Here is an 18776-nt window from a genome sequence, read left to right as displayed (position 1 = left end):
ACGTGGTTCGAGTGTCGAAAGCTAGTTGTGCTTATGCACTTACGCTTGACAAACTAGTTGATCGTATGAGGATATGTTTGGTTAAGTAACTTATAAGTTAGATGGTGGTTGATAAGCTAATTGTTAGGTTATGTTTGATAAACATAAACTTAGAGGCCGTTTACCAAACACTTACCCGGTAAGTGCTTACTGGTAAAATTAGCCTCTATTATTTACTTACCGGGTAAGATTTTATTCCACCAAAACGATATCGTATGCAACAATTTACCCGGTAAGTGCTTTCCGTGGTAAGAATCGTCGCTCTCACTTGCCGGGTAAGACTCTTGGTCCTTACCATATTCATCCGGTAAGTTAACGTGACTTGGTAAGCATTTACCCGGATAAGCGTTTGGTAAACGGCCCCTAACTTATTTTTTAGATTATTTCAAAAGCGTTGTTTGGTTGAACAAAAAAGTAGCTTGTAAAGCGTTCCAATAAGCTTCTAAGGCTTATTTCGAGAGACGCCCAACCACCTCTCGAGGGTATATCTACTTCTCAACCGAGTAAAATGGAGACGTAGGGGTGCTTAAAAAACCAACCAATCTGGCCAACCCAACCCGAAAAACCCAAAAAGAACTCAATCGGAGGTAACTCGATGTATAATCGATACAAATTTGATCAAACTGCATCTATTTTGGTTAGAATTGGGTTAGGGTAATTTGAACCTAACCCAACCCAATGAACCAGGTGTCTTTTTATACTATGGATTTAATATGATTATTAAGTCAATGATTAATATATGTAACTTTAAACCAACCTGCAACTTTCTTATTTACATGAACGTTCGATTTTTTTTGAGTTTGTTACCTTTTTTGTATGTTCTCATTTGCTTTTCATTTAAACAAAAACGCTTAGCTAGATTGTAAAATGATGTAACAAAGTCTCAGGCGATCAACGCAACCCAACACGACACAATTTAGGTTGGGTTGGATTGTAATCTTGCTTGGATTGGGTTGAGTTGAGATTTTTCAAACCGCAAACATTGGATTGGATTGTTCAAAATTTCAAATGCCTTTCTTCGGCCAACCCAGCCCATGTGCAACCCTAGTTAGAAGCCATTTTCTCATTACTTTAGGCCAGAAACATGAAACACGAGAAGATTAAGGGGGTTGTTTACCAAACACTTACACGTGTAAGCACTTACCAAATCATATTACCTTACCGGATTAAGTGACAAAGACCAAGAATCTTAGCTGGTAAAAGTGAAGGCGATGACCGAGAGTCTTACTTAGTAAGTCAGGGCGACAATTCTTACCATGGTCAGCATTTACCGAGTAAATTGTGACACATGACATCCTTTTAGTGGACTAAAATCTTACCAGTAAATAAGTCATAATGTTGAATTTTGTCGGCAAAAAGCACTTGTCCAAGTAAGCGTTTGGTAAATGACTCGTAAACAGTGAGTAATCCCATAATCACACGACGTTCCCTTTCATTTGTTGAGTGAGAGTCGTTTCTCCAACTTGAAGAAGATAACTTTAAAGAATCAACGTCAAGCTCAAGGGAAAGAGATCGATAGCAACCAGTAAACTATGTACTAAAAGTGACACCGATTCAAACGATAGTTACTTGGACTCAAAAATCGTCTTTTTGTACGGTGTCAACTGAAATTTTATTCTTAAAAAAAGGAAAAGAAAAGGCGTCCCTCCCTTTTTCGTGTTGTCGTGATGGCTACCGGCGAATCCTAAAAATGAACAACTTTAAATTCCAAATCGTTAAAAGTTTCTTTTAAATACATATTTTTCAAAATAGAAATCAAACGGAAAACCCTTTTTATATATATATATATATATATATATTATGCATAATTTATTAATTATATCAGTTGTATCATATTATCTTAGAGAATGTTTCAAATACAGATAATGTCATTCATACAAATCAATTGAAATATTTTTGGAAATGATGATGGTTCCTTTATTATGATAATGTATTATAAAAAATGGTTAGAATACATTAATTATATGGGTAAATTGCATGAAAAAGTAACGTAATTTAACTTGATTCCAATTTTGGGTAACGTAAATTCAAAACTTCTATTTTGGTATCTAAGATGTAAAGTTTTAAACATTTAAGTACACAGGTAACCGGTTGAAAACTAATTTTAGATTCCATGTCACTAACCACGCCAGCAAATAATATTGAGTTAGATACCACATCACTCGTCACATCAACATGATAACCGGTTAATGCTTCAACTGCTTACCCGGATACTTAAAATTTTATATCTTAGATACCAAAATGGAAGTTTTATAAGTACGTTGCCTAAAATAAGAATCAAGTTAAAGTACGTTATTTTTTCATACAATTGCCCTAATTATATTCAACATTTAGATTAGAAAACAATTGAGATATTTATGAAACTAAATATTTATTAGAATAAATGTACGGTTGAAATTGATTTATATGAATTACATATGTATTTATAATTATTTTGCTGGTAAAAACAAAATAAACATATTTATTACACTGTCACATTTTTTTTTGCACCAAATATATATAAAACGTGAGAAATAGAAACAGACGATTGTCATAATTAAATATGATATAATTATTATTTTTATAGTTTATAAAATCGATTTTTAAATTATAAAATATTTTAAAAATAAAATACCAATTTGGTCATTTTATCCACACAATTGGGTCCAAGTTCATGGGAAGGAAGCACTAAACACTTTTATATCTTTAAAATAATTAAATAAATATACATAATTTAATATTCAATTTAATGTTAATAAAATATTCCAAAAATAATTACCAAGAAAAAAAAAAGATTTGATAATATTTAAATATAATTTGAAAAAAAAAATTCAAAGCAGTTGTAATTATTTTTTGTTCCTGGTCAATGAAAAAAATTATGTTTCACGTTATCTTGTCGGTAGACATGGCAACGGGCTGAGGACGGGTCGGGTTTTGTAATCCCGACTCCGGTTTTTAGTAACAGCTCCCGATATTCGGTAGGTACGGGGATTGACATCTCGTCCTCAGTTAAACCCCCTGTCAAACCCCATGAAGAATATCCATTAATTTGAGTTTACCGGCGATCCCCAGCCCCAACCTCGGTTTGAGTAACAACTCTCGGCCCCGGTTTGAGTCTACCAGGGATCTCTAGTTATCGTTTTAGGGGAATCCCCCGTTTGGGTCGCGTGAGCGGGATCCTCACTGGGTCAGGGCAAATCACCATCCTTATGTGTAGATAACCAATTGGTATAAAATGCACATCTTAAATAATAATTTAAATGAATGTGATTACGTTGATTTAACATTTTTAACATAATTTTCAAAATACACATTTTTAACAGATATTTCAAAATCTAGTTTTGCAGATAAAAGAATATACGTTAATTGTTTTTAGATTTTCCCAATTCAACATTATCACTTAGTTATCAGGTAAGATTTTAGTCTACCAAAACGACATTGTATGCAACAATTTGCCCGATGAGCGCTAATCGTTGTAAGACTTACCGCGTAAGACTCTTGGTCCTTGTCTCGCTTTTACCGGGTAAGATCCGGTAAGATAATGTGACTTGATAAGTATGCAAACTGAGTAAGCGTTTGATAAACGACACCTTACTATCAGTTTGAAATTACCATTTTATAAAAAGTTTGTTGCAAAGTATCATTTTATCAGTAAAAATTGTTGGAGGTTACCAATAAAAAAAAGTTACTTTTAAAAGTTAGTTGAAATTCTTATAATAAAAAGTCAATTTAAAAGTTTGTTAAATATTGAAGGCACTAAATATTTTAATATAATTAATATTGGAATAAATTCTTAAAAACCATCTTTTATATATGAAGTACTATTTATTAATGCATATAACTTAAAATTCAAAATTACAAGTAAATTGTACATAAGTATAATTTATTAAACTCCATATTTAAATTTGTATAACTAACTGTAGATAAATATAATCAAATACAAGATAAAATTCTCATTTTAAATATATCTAAAATATAATTAGAATACTTAATTATTAATTTAAAAAAAATTATATTATTAAACCAAAAACAAATTACTTTGTCATGATACTTAAACTAAATTATAATAAAAAAATGAATTAAATAAATTATACAAAAAATGAGAACTTTTATACTTTTTATGATATCTTCTAAATTATATATTTTTTTAAAAACATTATTGTTTGCTCAAACCCACATAAATGTAATGGAGGTTCCTAAAAATGACTGTGAGGGGATGTTTGAGATTACTTATTTGAAACAACCTATCAACTTATTATAAGTCAGAAGGGTTTAACTTCATTAAAAACTTCTTATTACTGGTTTGACATCGGTATAAGTTGTTTATCTAAACACTCAAAAGTACTTATTACCGGTGTCACACCGAAATAAGTCAATAAGTTGTTTTTATAAGCAATCTCAAACACCCCATGAGCTTTTCCAAGATTATTTCATTAATTATATTATCAAAATATTCAATATATTTAATAAAATATTATATTTATCTCTTAAGTATTTGATTTCAATGTCTCTTATTGGTGGAAAGATTAAAATATTATCTGTTTCTTAAATATTGTATTTTAGAGATTTTCCAAATTTGAATATTTTTACAGTCTATTTATTATTTTCTCTATTTTATCATACATTATAACATAACTGTTGTAGTAAAAAAATATTTTTAAACCCACCAAAATTTCTATTTTAGCTGGAGTGTTGAAGATGTCATTAGGAATGAGAAATAATATTTTATATTCTTATCGGTTTTAGGAATTAAATATATAGAAAAAAACTGATATTTTAATAATATAATTACGGTTATAAGAATATATTTGCTAAAGTAAAATATAATTTTTTTTTTATTTTGAGAATTTTAATTCTTCAAAAAAATATAAATTTAAGAAATTTTTATTAGAGATTTTTGTAATAGGAGTTGTTTGTTTACCTCTTAATAGTTTTATTAAGAAACAGTTTCTCAATCGTTAAGAGGGAAATCTTGTTTGACAAAAAAAGATTTGTCTTTTAATGATTCTAAAACACTCTAAATGATTTTGTATAATAGGTCTATCTTAATTATTAAAAGCCCTAATTTCACTGTAAATACTTACCAAACAATTATATTTTATTTTGCACTATATCATAATAGTCTTTTAATCATTCTGATCACTTAATCATTTTACACCAAATCGTTCAACAACTGCCAAATAAACCATAAATTCATATTTGAAAACTTGAGTAGTTTAAATTAGCGATGGTGATTTGCCCAGACCCGCTGGGAACCCTGTTCACCCGACCCGAACGGGGACGAAGATTCTTCGCTAAAACTGGTCCGAGGGCCGGGGATCTTTGATAGAATCATATTAAAGGATATTATTTATGAGATTTGACCGGTGATTGACATATATTTGATTGGGGACGGGATGTTAATCCCCATACCTGCCGAAGACGGAGGTCAGGGCCGGGTGATGTTACTTCAAACCAGGGCCGAGACCAGGATTACAAAACGGGCCGCATCCCCTGCCCGTTGCCATACCTAGTTTAAATCCGGCCGATAATTATAATTACAAATAAATATTATATATTTTAAATTTAATATTTGGAATATGTTTTTCTTTTTAAAAAGTCTTGAAAGAAAAAGGAAAAGATTCCCCCACTCTCACACGCGCACCAAAGATCGCGTTACAGCTAATCACTACCCACACGACTTGTCTTCATCCAAGACCCAATCCTGTACGACTAAGGTCCACAACTCTCCTCAATATCAACCTTCCGATTCATCCAGTTCCATAATTCAACGGATTTGATTGCGGGAAGATCGTACACAATTTAAACGAAAGCACACCGACACATTTCTCATCCCGTAACCTCAGCTTCGTTTTCCTGAACCTAAAACCAGACCTCAGGTTCGGTAACGCACCTCTAGGTCTGGTTTTCCGGACCTAGACCGATAAAATATTATATGTCTGAAAGAACGAAAGAAAAAAGAGACCATCTTTCTCGCTCATCGGTTTTAGAGAGAGAAAGAGTGTTGAGTAGTTAGTAAGAAAAAGTGTGTGTAGAGAGAGGGGTATACATACATATATATGTATGTATAGAGAGAGAGAGAGTAGAGGGGAAGAAGGTGCATTAAGCTACGACTGTTTGGAGTGAAGAGTAAGTGGAAGCTTTGATCTCCATTAACAAGAAGGAAGCGTTTGGAAGTAAGAGTTTCTACACACTTCTCAACTACCCCCCGTTCCCCAAATTTGATTTTTCACTTGGATCATAGTTTCAAACTCTTGAATTTAGTTGTTATCGAGCTGATTTTTGAACTTGTTTGTGTTGTGATATCAGTATAGCTTTTGATTCGTGGAAAAATATTGGAATTCACAATTATTGTTTTTGCATTATTTGGGAAATCTGACGCTGGATTTCATGCAGCGGGTGTTTTTAGGGTTTTGGTTCAGAATTTGGTCTAGTTTTTTTTTTCTTCCTTTTTTCTTTTTCTGTGAGTTGTTGAAGGATTTGGAGTTCATTTGCAATGTGTATTTCTAGTTGTGTATGGCTTATGGCTGCATAGGATTTTGTTTATATTAGGGTTTAAGTGTTTGATTTTTTTATGATTTGATCTCATGATATATCTGTGATTTCTCTGTGTTTCTCTTCTTAATTAGAAGTACACAGGCTGATTGTGGTCACCGAATGTAACGATTTGAGGCAGTCTGGTTCTTCACCTAACATGTAGACATAAATTTAATTCAAAAATCAGAATGAACTTGGTTGTGGTTTCAAATTGACTGGTTGACTTTTTGCCTTTACAACATATTTCTTGCAAAAAGGAACACTTTGGACAAAAATGTAAATGAAAAAAACACCATTTTACTGATGGAAGCTTTTTTCCTCCAGAATCATTCGTTTACTCGAAGTGTGGTGTTTCTTTTTCACGTTTTTGTAAGAACCATGGTGCAAAAAAGTCTATAACTCCTTTTCAATTAGGGTGCTCTCGATATGTGGGATAGGACAAAACAAAAACTTCTTGTACCATGTTTGGTGCGACATTAGATTGGACAGCACAAGTATGGGCACAACACGAATGCATTTTTCTGTCCCACCAAAATCTGTGAAACAAAAACCAGGAAGAAGAGACTTGGACTGGTAAATTACTAAATTACCCATGTCAAATTAGAAGCTTGCAAATTCTTTCACCCGCCTACCTCACTCTCGCCCTACAAGCTGAGTCCTAAAGTTGCAGTTTGTTGTTCTGTTTCTGTGTTGAGGAGGAGTTTTTCTTTCTTTTGAGGAAAGTGGTCATAAGGGTTAAGTTAATTTAAAAAGTTCTGACGATTCATATAATGTGTTTACAACAAGCAAAGGTATGCAAGCGCTATAAAGGGCACTTTTTTATATCCACTGATGTTAACTTGCTAGTTTTATATATGAAATCACTGGCAGATGCTAAATAGGTAGGCTGTCAACTTGAACTGTTTTTATTTTAGAAATTATTAATAGAGCGGTAGTGATCATTTCTTCCTGTATTATTACATCATTTGGTAATAGTTTAATACTTTGTCTTTCAAGTGTGCTGAAGCACAATTTATTCTTCACTAATGCTGCTAGATTTTACTGTTGTGCCTGATATTTCTCATTATACTAGGTCTCCTGTAATTCTTATCGAAGGACTTGCAATTTGTAGGTTTCATTGAAACTAAGTTACAGAAGTTATCCACAAGTTCTTGATCCAACATAGACATCAACACTGACTTCTGACTCTTCAGGACCGTGTGCTTGGGAGTTTCATAGAACATTTCGATGGTAGACGAATTTTGGTAGATACCTGGCTGAAAATAGTTTAGAAAGAGTTAAAATTAATTCATCACGAGCAGTGGTGATAAATACCAGTCTAAGTAGCAGATTCAATTTTAATGAGATTCAGATGTTGCAGCGGCAAATTATGTTTAAGCAGCTAGAAGAACTCCAGAGGCAAAAGAAACTCCAGGAGTTAAATGACTCCGGGCAACAAAATGTTATAAATCAACAATCTTTGATACACAATAAGCAAGCTTCCAGGGCTCAGTATGCGCCCTTAATTAATGGAACACCGGTTCGTGATGCATCCCAAATGTTTATGTTTGGTTCCACGAACTTGGGCCAGGGGTTTCAAAATGGATTGCCTTATTCACAGGCTCAAAACCAAATCCTGCATTCAATGAGTCTTGCATCTCAGCCGGTTGATGGAACTCCTATATCTAGCACTGGACATAGTTTTAGTCGCTTTTCTCATTTTCAGGGGGGGACTAGTGAATCCAGTGGTGAGCAAGTAGACACCATTAGTAGATCTTCCATGAGTGATCAATTCAATGTTCCCTATCAGGAGAGAAACATGTTTGGACCAGTTTTTAGTCAAGGTCTAGATATGGGAGGGCAAACAGGAAATGATCAGCAAGAATTTGGGAGGGGTCAAGAACAAGGTGATTGGCCTGGCAATATTTCCGAGAAAACAGCAAACATCAACCCTTCTCAGGATTTTACTACTTTGGATCCGATGGAACAAAAGTTCTTATTCAACTCAGATGATAATGATTTGGGAGGCTTCGGGAACATGTTTGAAGGCCCTGATAATGTGCAAGCTTTGCCTTCGCTTCAAAGTGGGAGTTGGAGTGCTCTCATGCAGTCTGCCCTTGAAGAAACCTCCAGTACTGATACCGGGCTGCAGGAAGAGTGGAGTGGTTTAAGCTTTCAGAACCCAGAACTGTCCAATGATAACCAGCCTTCTAATTTCATGGAAAGTGGGAAACATCCAACTCCATGGCAAAATAACATATTTCAGAATGCATCGTCTTTAAATTCAAGGCCAGAGCATCTAAAAATATCTAATGCAAGCTCAAGCTTCCCTGGTTTACAACAGTACCCTGCTAATCATTTCCAATTGCGTTCAGATTCTTCTCATGAGTCAAATCAGCATTCCCACAAAGAAGCAGGTGAGTTATATTCCAGTGCTCAACAGAGAGAACCCATTGAGGGTAGTGCACAAGTTCAAAGGATCTCACCTTTACAGGTCCATCAAGGACCAAGTGGGCATGCTGGAGAGTTTGAGTTTGGTAATGATGCTTCAAATAATGGCATGGAGTTTAAGAAGGTAAGCAGCAAATGTATTATTTTCCAAGTATATGCTACTCCTCCATCCCAAAATAAATGTCCACAATGAAAATGGCACACAATTTTTGAAATGTGTAATTATTACACTTTTTAATTAACTATATGACAATATTACCCTTAACAATGAGGGAGTGATGAATTTCTCCATATCATAATTAAGAGTAAAATTGGAAAGTAGACACTAACTTTTGATGGTGGACACTTATTTTGGGACAAACTAAAATAGAAATATGCACACTTGTTTTTGGGAGCATCATTTATCTTACAATGTCAAAAAACTCAACAAACCATTCTTATTCCTCTTCTCATAGGGGTTCTTGCCCGATAATCAGAGACAATCTAACGCATCAGAGGTGACAACTTTTAGAAGCAGTGATTGTTCTGGCATGTCTGCTATTATGGACAGACCAGGCGGCTTTCCTGTTCCAGATTCAAGTGCTCAAACAAGGTGTTTACTTCTTTGTTATGCAAATGTATGCTCCCTCCATATCATGAGAATTGCAACGTTTGACTTGATGTTGGACTGTTTGTCAAATCTTCAAAGACACTTCAATAAAGACAAAATAAAGAATAATGATGACCCATATCAGTACCCATCAATTTATTTATGATGATCATAGTAGGTATGTAACTTTATCTTCGAATCTTTATGAAAAAGGAAATGTTGCAATTTTCTTGGACATTTTAAAGTAAAGGGTTGCAATTTTCTTGCGATGGAGGGATTATAATTTATCAACAGAGCTCTTAGAAGGTTATCCTACTCCTAAAATGTCCCTGTGTAATGTGCGATCTTCTAAAACATTCTTTGGTTTATCGTGGCAGTCGCCATATGCTTGAGCTTCTTCACAAGGTAGACAAATTTAGAGAATATAGACATGGTATGCAGTCTGCTCATACCGAATCACCTCCAACAAGCGAGATGCCTAAAGCTGAAACTGTAGATGCAATTACTCCGTCCAACAATTCTTCTGCCCCACAATACTTTGGATTGAGGTTGGCCCCTCCAACACAAAGGTTGCCTGGGAATTATTTTGACTTATCTCAGATGTCCCAACAAGCGGTATGTAGTACTAGTTCAAACATCAGTATCTCAGAAAGGTCAAAATTTTAACTTTCATTATCCATATAACTCTTTTATCAGTTTGTTCTTTTGTGTGATCAATAGAGATGTTGCTACTATTAGGCATTTGTCATTCCATTATGCTTTTGGTACGCGGAACAGGATGGGACATGCCTAAACAAAAACTTGTTCCACGTTTGGTGCAACGTTTAGACCGGGACTGGATTGAGTGGGACAAAAGTGCAATTTTTTTGGTCCCACCAAAATATGTGGAACAAAAATCATGGAGACGAGACAAGCTTGGTAAATTACTGAACAACCCATGCCAAATTATTACCCTAAAACCTTTCACAATTCTTTTCTATCTAACTTTTGCCCATCCAGTCCTGTCCCGTCCCGTCCGGTCTTGTCTGCATGCCAAACGCACAGACCTTGATGCTCTGCATCTGATGTCTGTTTTGTAATTAAAGTTCTGGAAGTATACGACCTTCTCTTAATCCTGACGCTTTGCAGGACACCTCCCATCTAGTTCCATTGAAGAACCAAGATGGTCAAAGATCATCGAAATTTGAGACACAACAGCCTCTGACAACATTGGGGATGAGTCAACATGTCTCCAATTCAACAAGGCAACCTAATGTCTGGGTAGATATACCTTCACAGCAAAATCTTTCTAGCATGGGATTTTATAAGGCTCCAAGTGGATCTCCATCAACCTCAGATGTGGCAAATGACAGGATGGAAACTGCTTTTGAAGCTCCAAAGGAGTCAGATAGCCAGATAAATGTCAAAGGAGGCAATGATTTATTGGAGGCTAGCGGACACGTGTCGAGTTCCCAAAGAATCTATGTTGAGGAAGAGTCGTTTTCAGGATGTGCAGAAGCAAAACCTTCTTCTAGTTCAGTAGTAGTACATGGATCTGGCAGCGAGCCCCCAGCAATTTCTGCACGACATCATGAGGCATTTGGGCATTCTTTGAAGCAAGCACATCTTTCTCCTCATGGTTATTCACCTCTGAATCCCACATACTTGGATCCTAGTGTAAGGACAGCAGTAAAGAACGAAAGGGTAGATTCTGACACTAAAGTCCCTCAAATAACATCCATGTCCCAGCTCACTTCTGCGTATGAGAATTATAGAAACCTGCTCGTGACACCAGCTGCAAGAGACAATCAGTTGGTCAAAACCTCACCTAACCCTCCTCTTCAGGATGCTTCTCAGCTGCATAGGAATAGTTCGTTTGTGCAAATGAATTTAGCCAGCACAAGTCAACATGGGAGTATATGGCCAGTAACTGGGACCAACCCATATGCTGGTAACCAATTATCTTTGCCTTATTTGCAGCATTTAGATGGGCCCAATCAAGATTTGCTTGCTTCCAAATCAAAGAAGCGTAAATGTCCTACATACGAGCTTCTACCATGGCATAAAGAAGCGACAAAAGGTTCTTCAAGGCCTCAAGATATGAGGTGGGTGCTAGAACACAACCATTTTGTGCATCCTGCATGTCTATTACATACTCCCCCGTCCCAAAATAAATGTCCATGATGAAAAAGACGCACAGTTTTAATAATGCATAATTGGTACACTTTTTAAATTAACTAAATGCCAATTGTACCCTTAACAATAGAGGGAGTAATGAATTTCTCCAGCTCATTAAGGGTAAAATTGGAAATTAGACACTTACTTTTTAAGGTAGACGCTTCTTTTGGTACAAACTAAAATAGAAATGTGAACACTTGTTTTGGACAGAGGGAGTATCACAGTATTTCCATTTCCTGTTTACCTATAGTGTATAAATGGCAAAATTATTAAAAGAAAAGGGGAAAAGTTCAAAAAGCCCCAATAAACATTTCCATTTTGAATGGTTTAGTCCTTAAAACTATTTTATTGAATGAAAAAACCATTAAAATTTCTAATTTTGAATGATCAAGTCACTTAACTATTTTTTTGAATGAAAAAATATTAAACTCTCTCTTTTTGAATGAAAAAACCATTAAACTTTTTCATTTTGATTGATCAAGTCCCTGAACATTTTTTTTAATAAATAAACCATCGCACTTTTAGAAATTGGTTACCTACATCCTTTTAACCCAAAAAAAGTTGCATTAACCGACAAGTAAAAGTTCGATGGTTTATTTATTTATTTTTTTGAAAAAAATTCAGGGTCTTAACTTAATCAAATTGTGAAAGTTTAATGGTTTTTTCATTCAAAAAAATAGTTCAGGGACTTAATCATTCAAAATGAAAAAGTTTAATGGTTTTTTCATTCAAAAAATAGTGTAAAGGACTAAACCATTCAAAATAAGAAAGTTTGTTGGGTTTTTTTTGGACTTTTCTCAAAAAAAAAAACATCAGAGTGACATTTTGGCTACAGTTCAGCTTATACAGCAAAAAAGCTACATGATGCCTCCTAACTTTGAAAAAATTGTTGTCTTGCAGCATTGCTGAATTAGAATGGGCACAGGCTGCAAATCGGATACCTGAGAAGGTATGCTTTTTCATTGAGCATTATGAAAAAATGACTTTCAGAAGACTTGCAGATCTTTCAATAGTTGTTCTGAACACTTTAACTTTTGTTAACAGTTGAAAGAAGAGGCTGACTCACACCCAAAGAAAAGAATTATATTAACAACACAGCTTATGCAAGTGTTATTTCGCCCTACACCGGCTGCAGTTCTCTCGGATGATGCTACTACATGCTATGATACTGCAACATACTTTGCTGCTAGATTAACACTTGGTGATGCATGTAGCTTGGCAAATCATCCTCACATGCCTTCTGATACATCTGACTCGTAAGAATTGTACTTGCAAACTCATTTTTCTCTTTGTTTCATTATTATGGATGCAAAATCTTGCAAAGTTACTAAAGAGTCCTTGCCTCATTGGCCAGATGGTATCCGGGTTTACCGGTAAGTCCTATTCTTGCTGGAGGTTAAAGGTTCTAACCTCACCAAAGTGGAGGAGTATGCGCTATTATTTATTGTATATAAAATTATAAATATTATACACACTTCAAAAAGAAGTCTTGCAAAGTTGTGAGCTTTAGCATCTTACTTCATCATCATCATCATATTTTGATTTTTTCTCCGACATTGCAATCCAGGTCATCAGGGAAAAATGTAATATCTAAGGGCAGCGGTGATCAAAATCTCTCGAAGATAGTGGAAGAATTTATCGATCGATCAAAAAAGCTGGAAGATGAGCTTTTGAGGTACAAACACAATCCATCATTTGTGAATCATTTTATGTTAGAAATCATCCTTTATATGATCAAAACATAAAGCAAAAAAGGATTGAGCCTAGTCAATAATACCGAAACACACAAAAAAGACCATGGCTATAGACTATAGTAAACCAAACCAAACAAGCCCAATATATCACACCTGAAGGTGGGTTTTTTTTTGGGGGGGGGGGGGAGTGGAGATGGACACAGACCTGACCTCTACCTAAACAGGAGAGTGGCTGTAAGATGTACAGAAAACTCCACATGGCCAAATTTGGCGATAGAGTTGATCATGTTCTTACTAATGCCGTGTTCTCGAATTTGGGGAGAAAAGAAAAGAAAGGAAAAGGAAGGAAAGGGAAAGATTTTTTTTTATTTGAGTTCTCGAAAGGGAAAGAAAGGAAAAGAAATAATAATTTTTCATGCTCTTGAACAGGAGAGAAAGAAAAGGAAATATGTCATTTTTACTAATCAACAATATAGCCTTTAGAATGAAAGATTTGGGTAGCTTTGTACTTCTAATAATTTTTTTTAAAGGGTTTTAATTTCTTTCTTTTCCTTTCCTCCCACATTTGGGAGGACAGTTTTGGGAGGAGACTTACCGTTATTTTCCTTCCCTTTCCTTTCTCCCCTAAAAATGTTTCAAGTACACGAGTTTTATTACTTTCCTCCCCTTTCCTTTCCTTCATAAAAAGAAGTTTCGAGAACACAGCATAAGGGCATACTTGTAAAATTGATTTTAATGGTGATGAAGGGTGGAGAATGGAGGATCAATTCTGGAAATAAGAATGGAGTCCCAAGATTTGGAGAGATTTTCAGTCATCAACCGTTTCGCCAAGTTCCATAGCCGGGCACAAATGCTTGCAACCGAGACAGCATCCGCTGGTGGAGCTTCTGCTGTCCCCAAGCTATTTCCTCAAAGATACGTCACAGCTAGTCCGATGCCCAGGACAGTACCCGAAGGGCATAATTGTCTTTCCTTGTGATTGCTATCTTTACAAGTCTTGTTTTTGCCTTATCTGCTTGTCTAACTGCACTTTTGGTTCATCTTTTTGAACCAAAAACCGACTTCTGATGTCAATTTTGACGAAGTATATAACGTTCTTTTTTACATGTCCATTAGCGTTTGGAAGGTTGCCTGGAAGGCCGGCAATAATGGCAGGTATGCATTTCTATGAACTGAAATTGCTTTAGACAACCATCAAAATCACCCTTTGCCTTTTGTTGAATAAGTTCTCTTATAGCATCCACAATGGTGGACCTTTTCATTCAGCTTCTTTCCCCAAAAGTGGGACCCACAAGCACAAAAACAAGATTTAGCATCCACAATGGTAAGCTTTCTCATCAAAAAAGTTGGACCGACAAGCTTAGGTGGCCAAACGAAACAGGAAAAAAGGAGGGACCCATCTGGCTTTTTCACATTCTGATGTGGCCAAAAAGCTCTCAAAAAGTCTTAATTGTGGATGCTCTTACTTATAACGACACAAGCAAAAGTAAGGTGGCCAATTTTTTTTCACAGAAGCTCCATGCTCTACGGTGACTTGCTACTTAACACGTCTGTCTGTTGATTTCTAACAGGCTTGACAAGAGCATCTTTTTTTTACATAGAACAGATACTCATGCACACTCCTCATCTTTGTTAAGCCTTAGAACCAATCCGGGTCAATGACCCTTTATGTGCACGTTTTTTTTTCTCTGGCAACCATTGTCTTGGGCCTCTGGCTGATTCACACTTACTTGGGTAAGCACTTACCCTTACCCGGCAAGTGATTAGACACTTGCCTGGTTAGCGTAATATCGGGTAAATTGTTGCATACAATGCCGATCTGATGGACTAAAATCTTACCTGGTAAGATAAGTGATGGTGTTGATCTTTACCGGTAAGCGCTTACCGGGTTAGTTATAGGGAAAGGTGTCTCCCTTGTTAGAGATTGCTATAGGGGATAAGATAGGGTCTAAAGCAGATGTGTTGCAATGTAAAGGGCAGTAGTCATGTCAAAAGTGATCCTACCCTTTTAAGTGCATTGACTATGGTGACCTCTTTTCCAAAAAAAAAAAAAAAAAGTGGGGCCCACAAGCTTATGTGGCCATCAAAACAAAGCTTGTGTAGTTAAGAACATTATCTATATTGGAGCTGAGTTAAGAAAAGGGCTAATTCTATTCATACGAAGAAAGATTGTGTGAGAATAAGAGCGTAAGAAGGGATCTTGACTTTGATCACTTTTATTCGCACCCTCTCCCATGAATTATGCTTCTCAGGAGAATATGATCCGGTGTATCTCACTACTGTTGATCTTTGATTAGAATTGATTCAACGGTGGAGATTTCTTCTCATCATAACCTTCGTTTTCATTGAAACTCCGTCCAATATGTGATTGCCTATTTGTCTATGTTTTTTTATATGATTTTCCAAATATTGAGAAATGCAAATAAATTTTGCGTTTTATTTTTAAATATAGCCTTAGGTTTGAAGAAAAAAGTTGCCTTCTAAACAAAGTTGTAATTTTAAGACCAAAATCAAGTTTTTTTTTTTGTTTCTACTAGTGTGACAACAAATTCCTTCTTTTTTTCTTCTTAAATTAATGTAACCAAAGAGCATTTGGTCTAGCGGTATCATAGTCTTTAGCCTCCTGGGTTCAAACCGCACCAAAGGTGAGAAGAGTGTGCGTTTATTTGTTGTATATAAATATTATATATTTCAAAAAAAATAATGTAATAAATGTTTTTATTTATTTTTATTTTGTAACCTGATAGATTTTGTAATTATTGATGACATTAGTTTCAAGTTGTGAGGTTATATTGTAATTACTTATAACAATTTACATGAAAAATATCATATTAAAATTGGCTAAAAGCTTGTTTATCACATAAAATATTAATAGAAACGTAGAATCTAATATTAAATGAAACATTCAAATATATGATGTAAGAAAAACCTTTGTTAATATAATTCACGTGTTATAAAGAGGCAGATAAAAAAACATCAAAGAAATAGTAGTTTAAAAATGAAGAGAACTGGGAATAAGAATCAGTTTGGTTGTGGCATATTGGTTAAGACGTAGGGGTCATTTACCAAACATTTGTTCAGTAAGTGTTTAGCGGTAAAATTTAATACTATTATTTACTTACCGGGTAAAATTTTAGTTCACCAAAACGACATAGTATGCAACAATTTACACGGTAAACACTTACCGTGGTAAGAGTTGCTGCCCTTATTTACCGAGTAAGACTCTTGGTCCTTGTCTCGTTCTTACAGAGTAAGATTCTTGGTTCATATCATATTCATCCGAAGAAGTAATGTTACTTGGTAAGCGCTTACCAAGGTAAGAGTTTGGTAAACAGCCCCTTAGAGATGTAGTGGAGATCTTATTTTCTTTAGGTTCTTAGGAACTGCCAAAACTGTGTGTTGTTATAGAAGTTTACGTGCGATGACCTCAGACCATTTGTGATCTTCTAGGGTTTAGTCGATGTGCGTAAATGGATTTGAAAACCCATGGTTACTCAAAAAAGATCGGCGTAACTCCAAACCTTGCAGAAATTATCGTGAGCATAAAAGCTATAACAATAAAAAAATTAAGAGACGAGAACACGAAAAGTTGTAATGAACTTTTGTTATAAGTTTAGTGTTTAAGAAATATAGAGATATACAACGTTAAAGGTTGGACCTTTGAAAATCAAAATTTTCTACATTAAAACAGAACAACCTTACAGTGGTACGAACCATCATAACAGCCTTGGTAGGTCCAAATCTGGTATGCAATAAGAGGGAGTTCAGATTTGCATACAACTTATCTCCCACAGACCCTACCCACAGCCCGTGGGTAAAGTTTGGTAGGCTCATTTGGTTTGGTTTGGTTTGGTTTAACAATACAATATATGTCGAATTATTCCAGTTTTACAAACTTGCAGCATAACTATCTTTTCTCTCAAAAATGTTACTGGATCTGCAAAATGGTTTGGAACCATGAAGGACAACAATGACCTTATGGTAATGCCTTCAAGGCATAACACTGTTGGTTTCGACCTTTCAAGGTGGTATTGAGGCACAAACGGGTGATGGTTTGAGCATGACAACAATCCCGTTAGTGATTGGGCTCTTATGGGCACTAGATTTTTATGCCATCAAGGCATCAACTAATCAAGCTTTTACGAACTTTATTTGCCACTCACATAATATTATTGGGACGGGGTGATGGTGGGTTGGGTCGAAGGTTGCTCGTTACAACAATGAAAGGTATAATATACATATTTTCAATAATCAAACCAAAGGAATAACGATAATATATTAATTTGTTACAATGGAGTTTTCTTTTTTGGTAACTATAAGTGTTCAGGACAGCTTGTGCATACCTCAATTAATTCCATGGGACTTTGAAAATAACAGTCAGAAAAATCTGAACTACTAATATACGAGGACCCCAAAATCTAGCCTTTATTTTTCAAAATCAAGCTTATGTCCAAAAAAGGGGCTAATCTTACCTACAAGTTTTTCTATTTAGGGAAAATTGCACCAAAATGGAACCAACTTTCACATGATTCCTATTTTGGGGAACGAACTTTCAAAATCGTCATTTTGGGGAACCAAMTTTYACCTGATTCCTATTTTGGGGAACCAACTTTCAAAATCGTCATTTTGGGGAACCAACTTGCACCTAATTCCTATTTTGGGGAACCAACTTGAAAAATAATTATAGAAAAATGGGAAAATTACACCAAAATAGAACCAACTTTAACTTGATTCCTATTTTGGGGAACCAACTTTTAAAATCGTCATTTAAGAGTCTCTATCGAACTTTTTGTTTATTTAAGGGTCTGATTGATCTGTTGAACATGTAACAGATAATTTAAGGGTCTCTATCAAACTTTTGGTTGGATTTGCCAAATTTGATTTAAACTTTAATATTGACACAGATTGGTTAGATATAAAAATCTTGGATGTGATATTTAATATTTATTTTTATTGCATCAATTAATTTTTTTTCTATTAAATTGATTTTTTTATTGCATYAGAAAAAAAACAATTTTTATCGTGGTAATTTGGATTTTTTTTCGAAAATCTTCAATTTGATATCTGAATTAAAAAAAACGAGATTTGAAATGAAAAAATAGATTTTATTGCATTAATTTTTGAAAAGAAATGAATTTTAGTTATTTTTCTATAATTATTTTGCAAGTTGGTTTCCCAAAATAGGAATCAAATGCAAGTTGGTTCCCCAAAATGACGATTTTGAAAGTTGGTTCCCCAAAATAGAAATCCGGTTCCCCAAAATGACGATTTTGAAAGTTGGTTCCCCAAAATAGAAATCAGGTCCAAGTTGGTTCCCGAAAATAAAAATCAAGTGAAAGTTGGTTCTCCAA

General features: G+C 35.0%; 1 protein-coding gene across 4 annotated transcripts; it reads left to right on the top strand.

Moving 5' to 3' along the window:
• Positions 1-5915: 5915 nt before the first annotated feature.
• LOC112515784 lies at positions 5916-15139 on the top strand. Of its 4 annotated transcripts, XM_025122712.1 has the most exons (10): positions 5920-6194; positions 7667-8951; positions 9039-9109; positions 9441-9577; positions 9952-10189; positions 10703-11658; positions 12632-12680; positions 12776-12987; positions 13299-13406; positions 14173-15139. In XM_025122712.1, the coding sequence occupies exons 2-10, from the start codon at positions 7907-7909 to the stop codon at positions 14402-14404; spliced, it is 3048 nt and encodes a 1015-aa protein (XP_024978480.1). In that variant the 5' UTR covers positions 5920-6194; positions 7667-7906; the 3' UTR covers positions 14405-15139. The 4 variants fall into 4 exon arrangements, with proteins under 4 accessions (XP_024978481.1, XP_024978480.1, XP_024978479.1 ...); XM_025122713.1 differs by lacking the exon at positions 14173-15139 and adding an exon at positions 13086-13104 and having other exon boundaries at positions 5916-6194; positions 7667-9109; positions 13299-13402; XM_025122711.1 differs by having other exon boundaries at positions 5921-6194; positions 7667-9109.
• The last annotated feature ends 3637 nt before the right edge of the window (positions 15140-18776 follow it).

This window comes from Cynara cardunculus (assembly GCF_001531365.2).
Source record: "Cynara cardunculus var. scolymus isolate 2C chromosome LG 7, CcrdV1, whole genome shotgun sequence".
NCBI classification, from domain to species: domain Eukaryota; kingdom Viridiplantae; phylum Streptophyta; class Magnoliopsida; order Asterales; family Asteraceae; genus Cynara; species Cynara cardunculus.
This window is presented reverse-complemented; position numbering and strand designations above follow the sequence as displayed.

What these genes read in the sequence shown, in the direction of transcription:
- LOC112515784 (XM_025122711.1), top strand. Translation starts at nt 7,907, where the DNA reads ATGTTGCAGCGGCAAATTATGTTTAAGCAGCTAGAAGAACTCCAGAGG. An exon ending in CAAATCGGATACCTGAGAAG is followed by an intron (nt 12,681 to 12,775) that starts GTATGCTTTTTC and finishes TTTTGTTAACAG; the next exon opens with TTGAAAGAAGAGGCTGACTC. An exon ending in CCTTCTGATACATCTGACTC is followed by an intron (nt 12,988 to 13,298) that starts GTAAGAATTGTA and finishes ATTGCAATCCAG; the next exon opens with GTCATCAGGGAAAAATGTAA.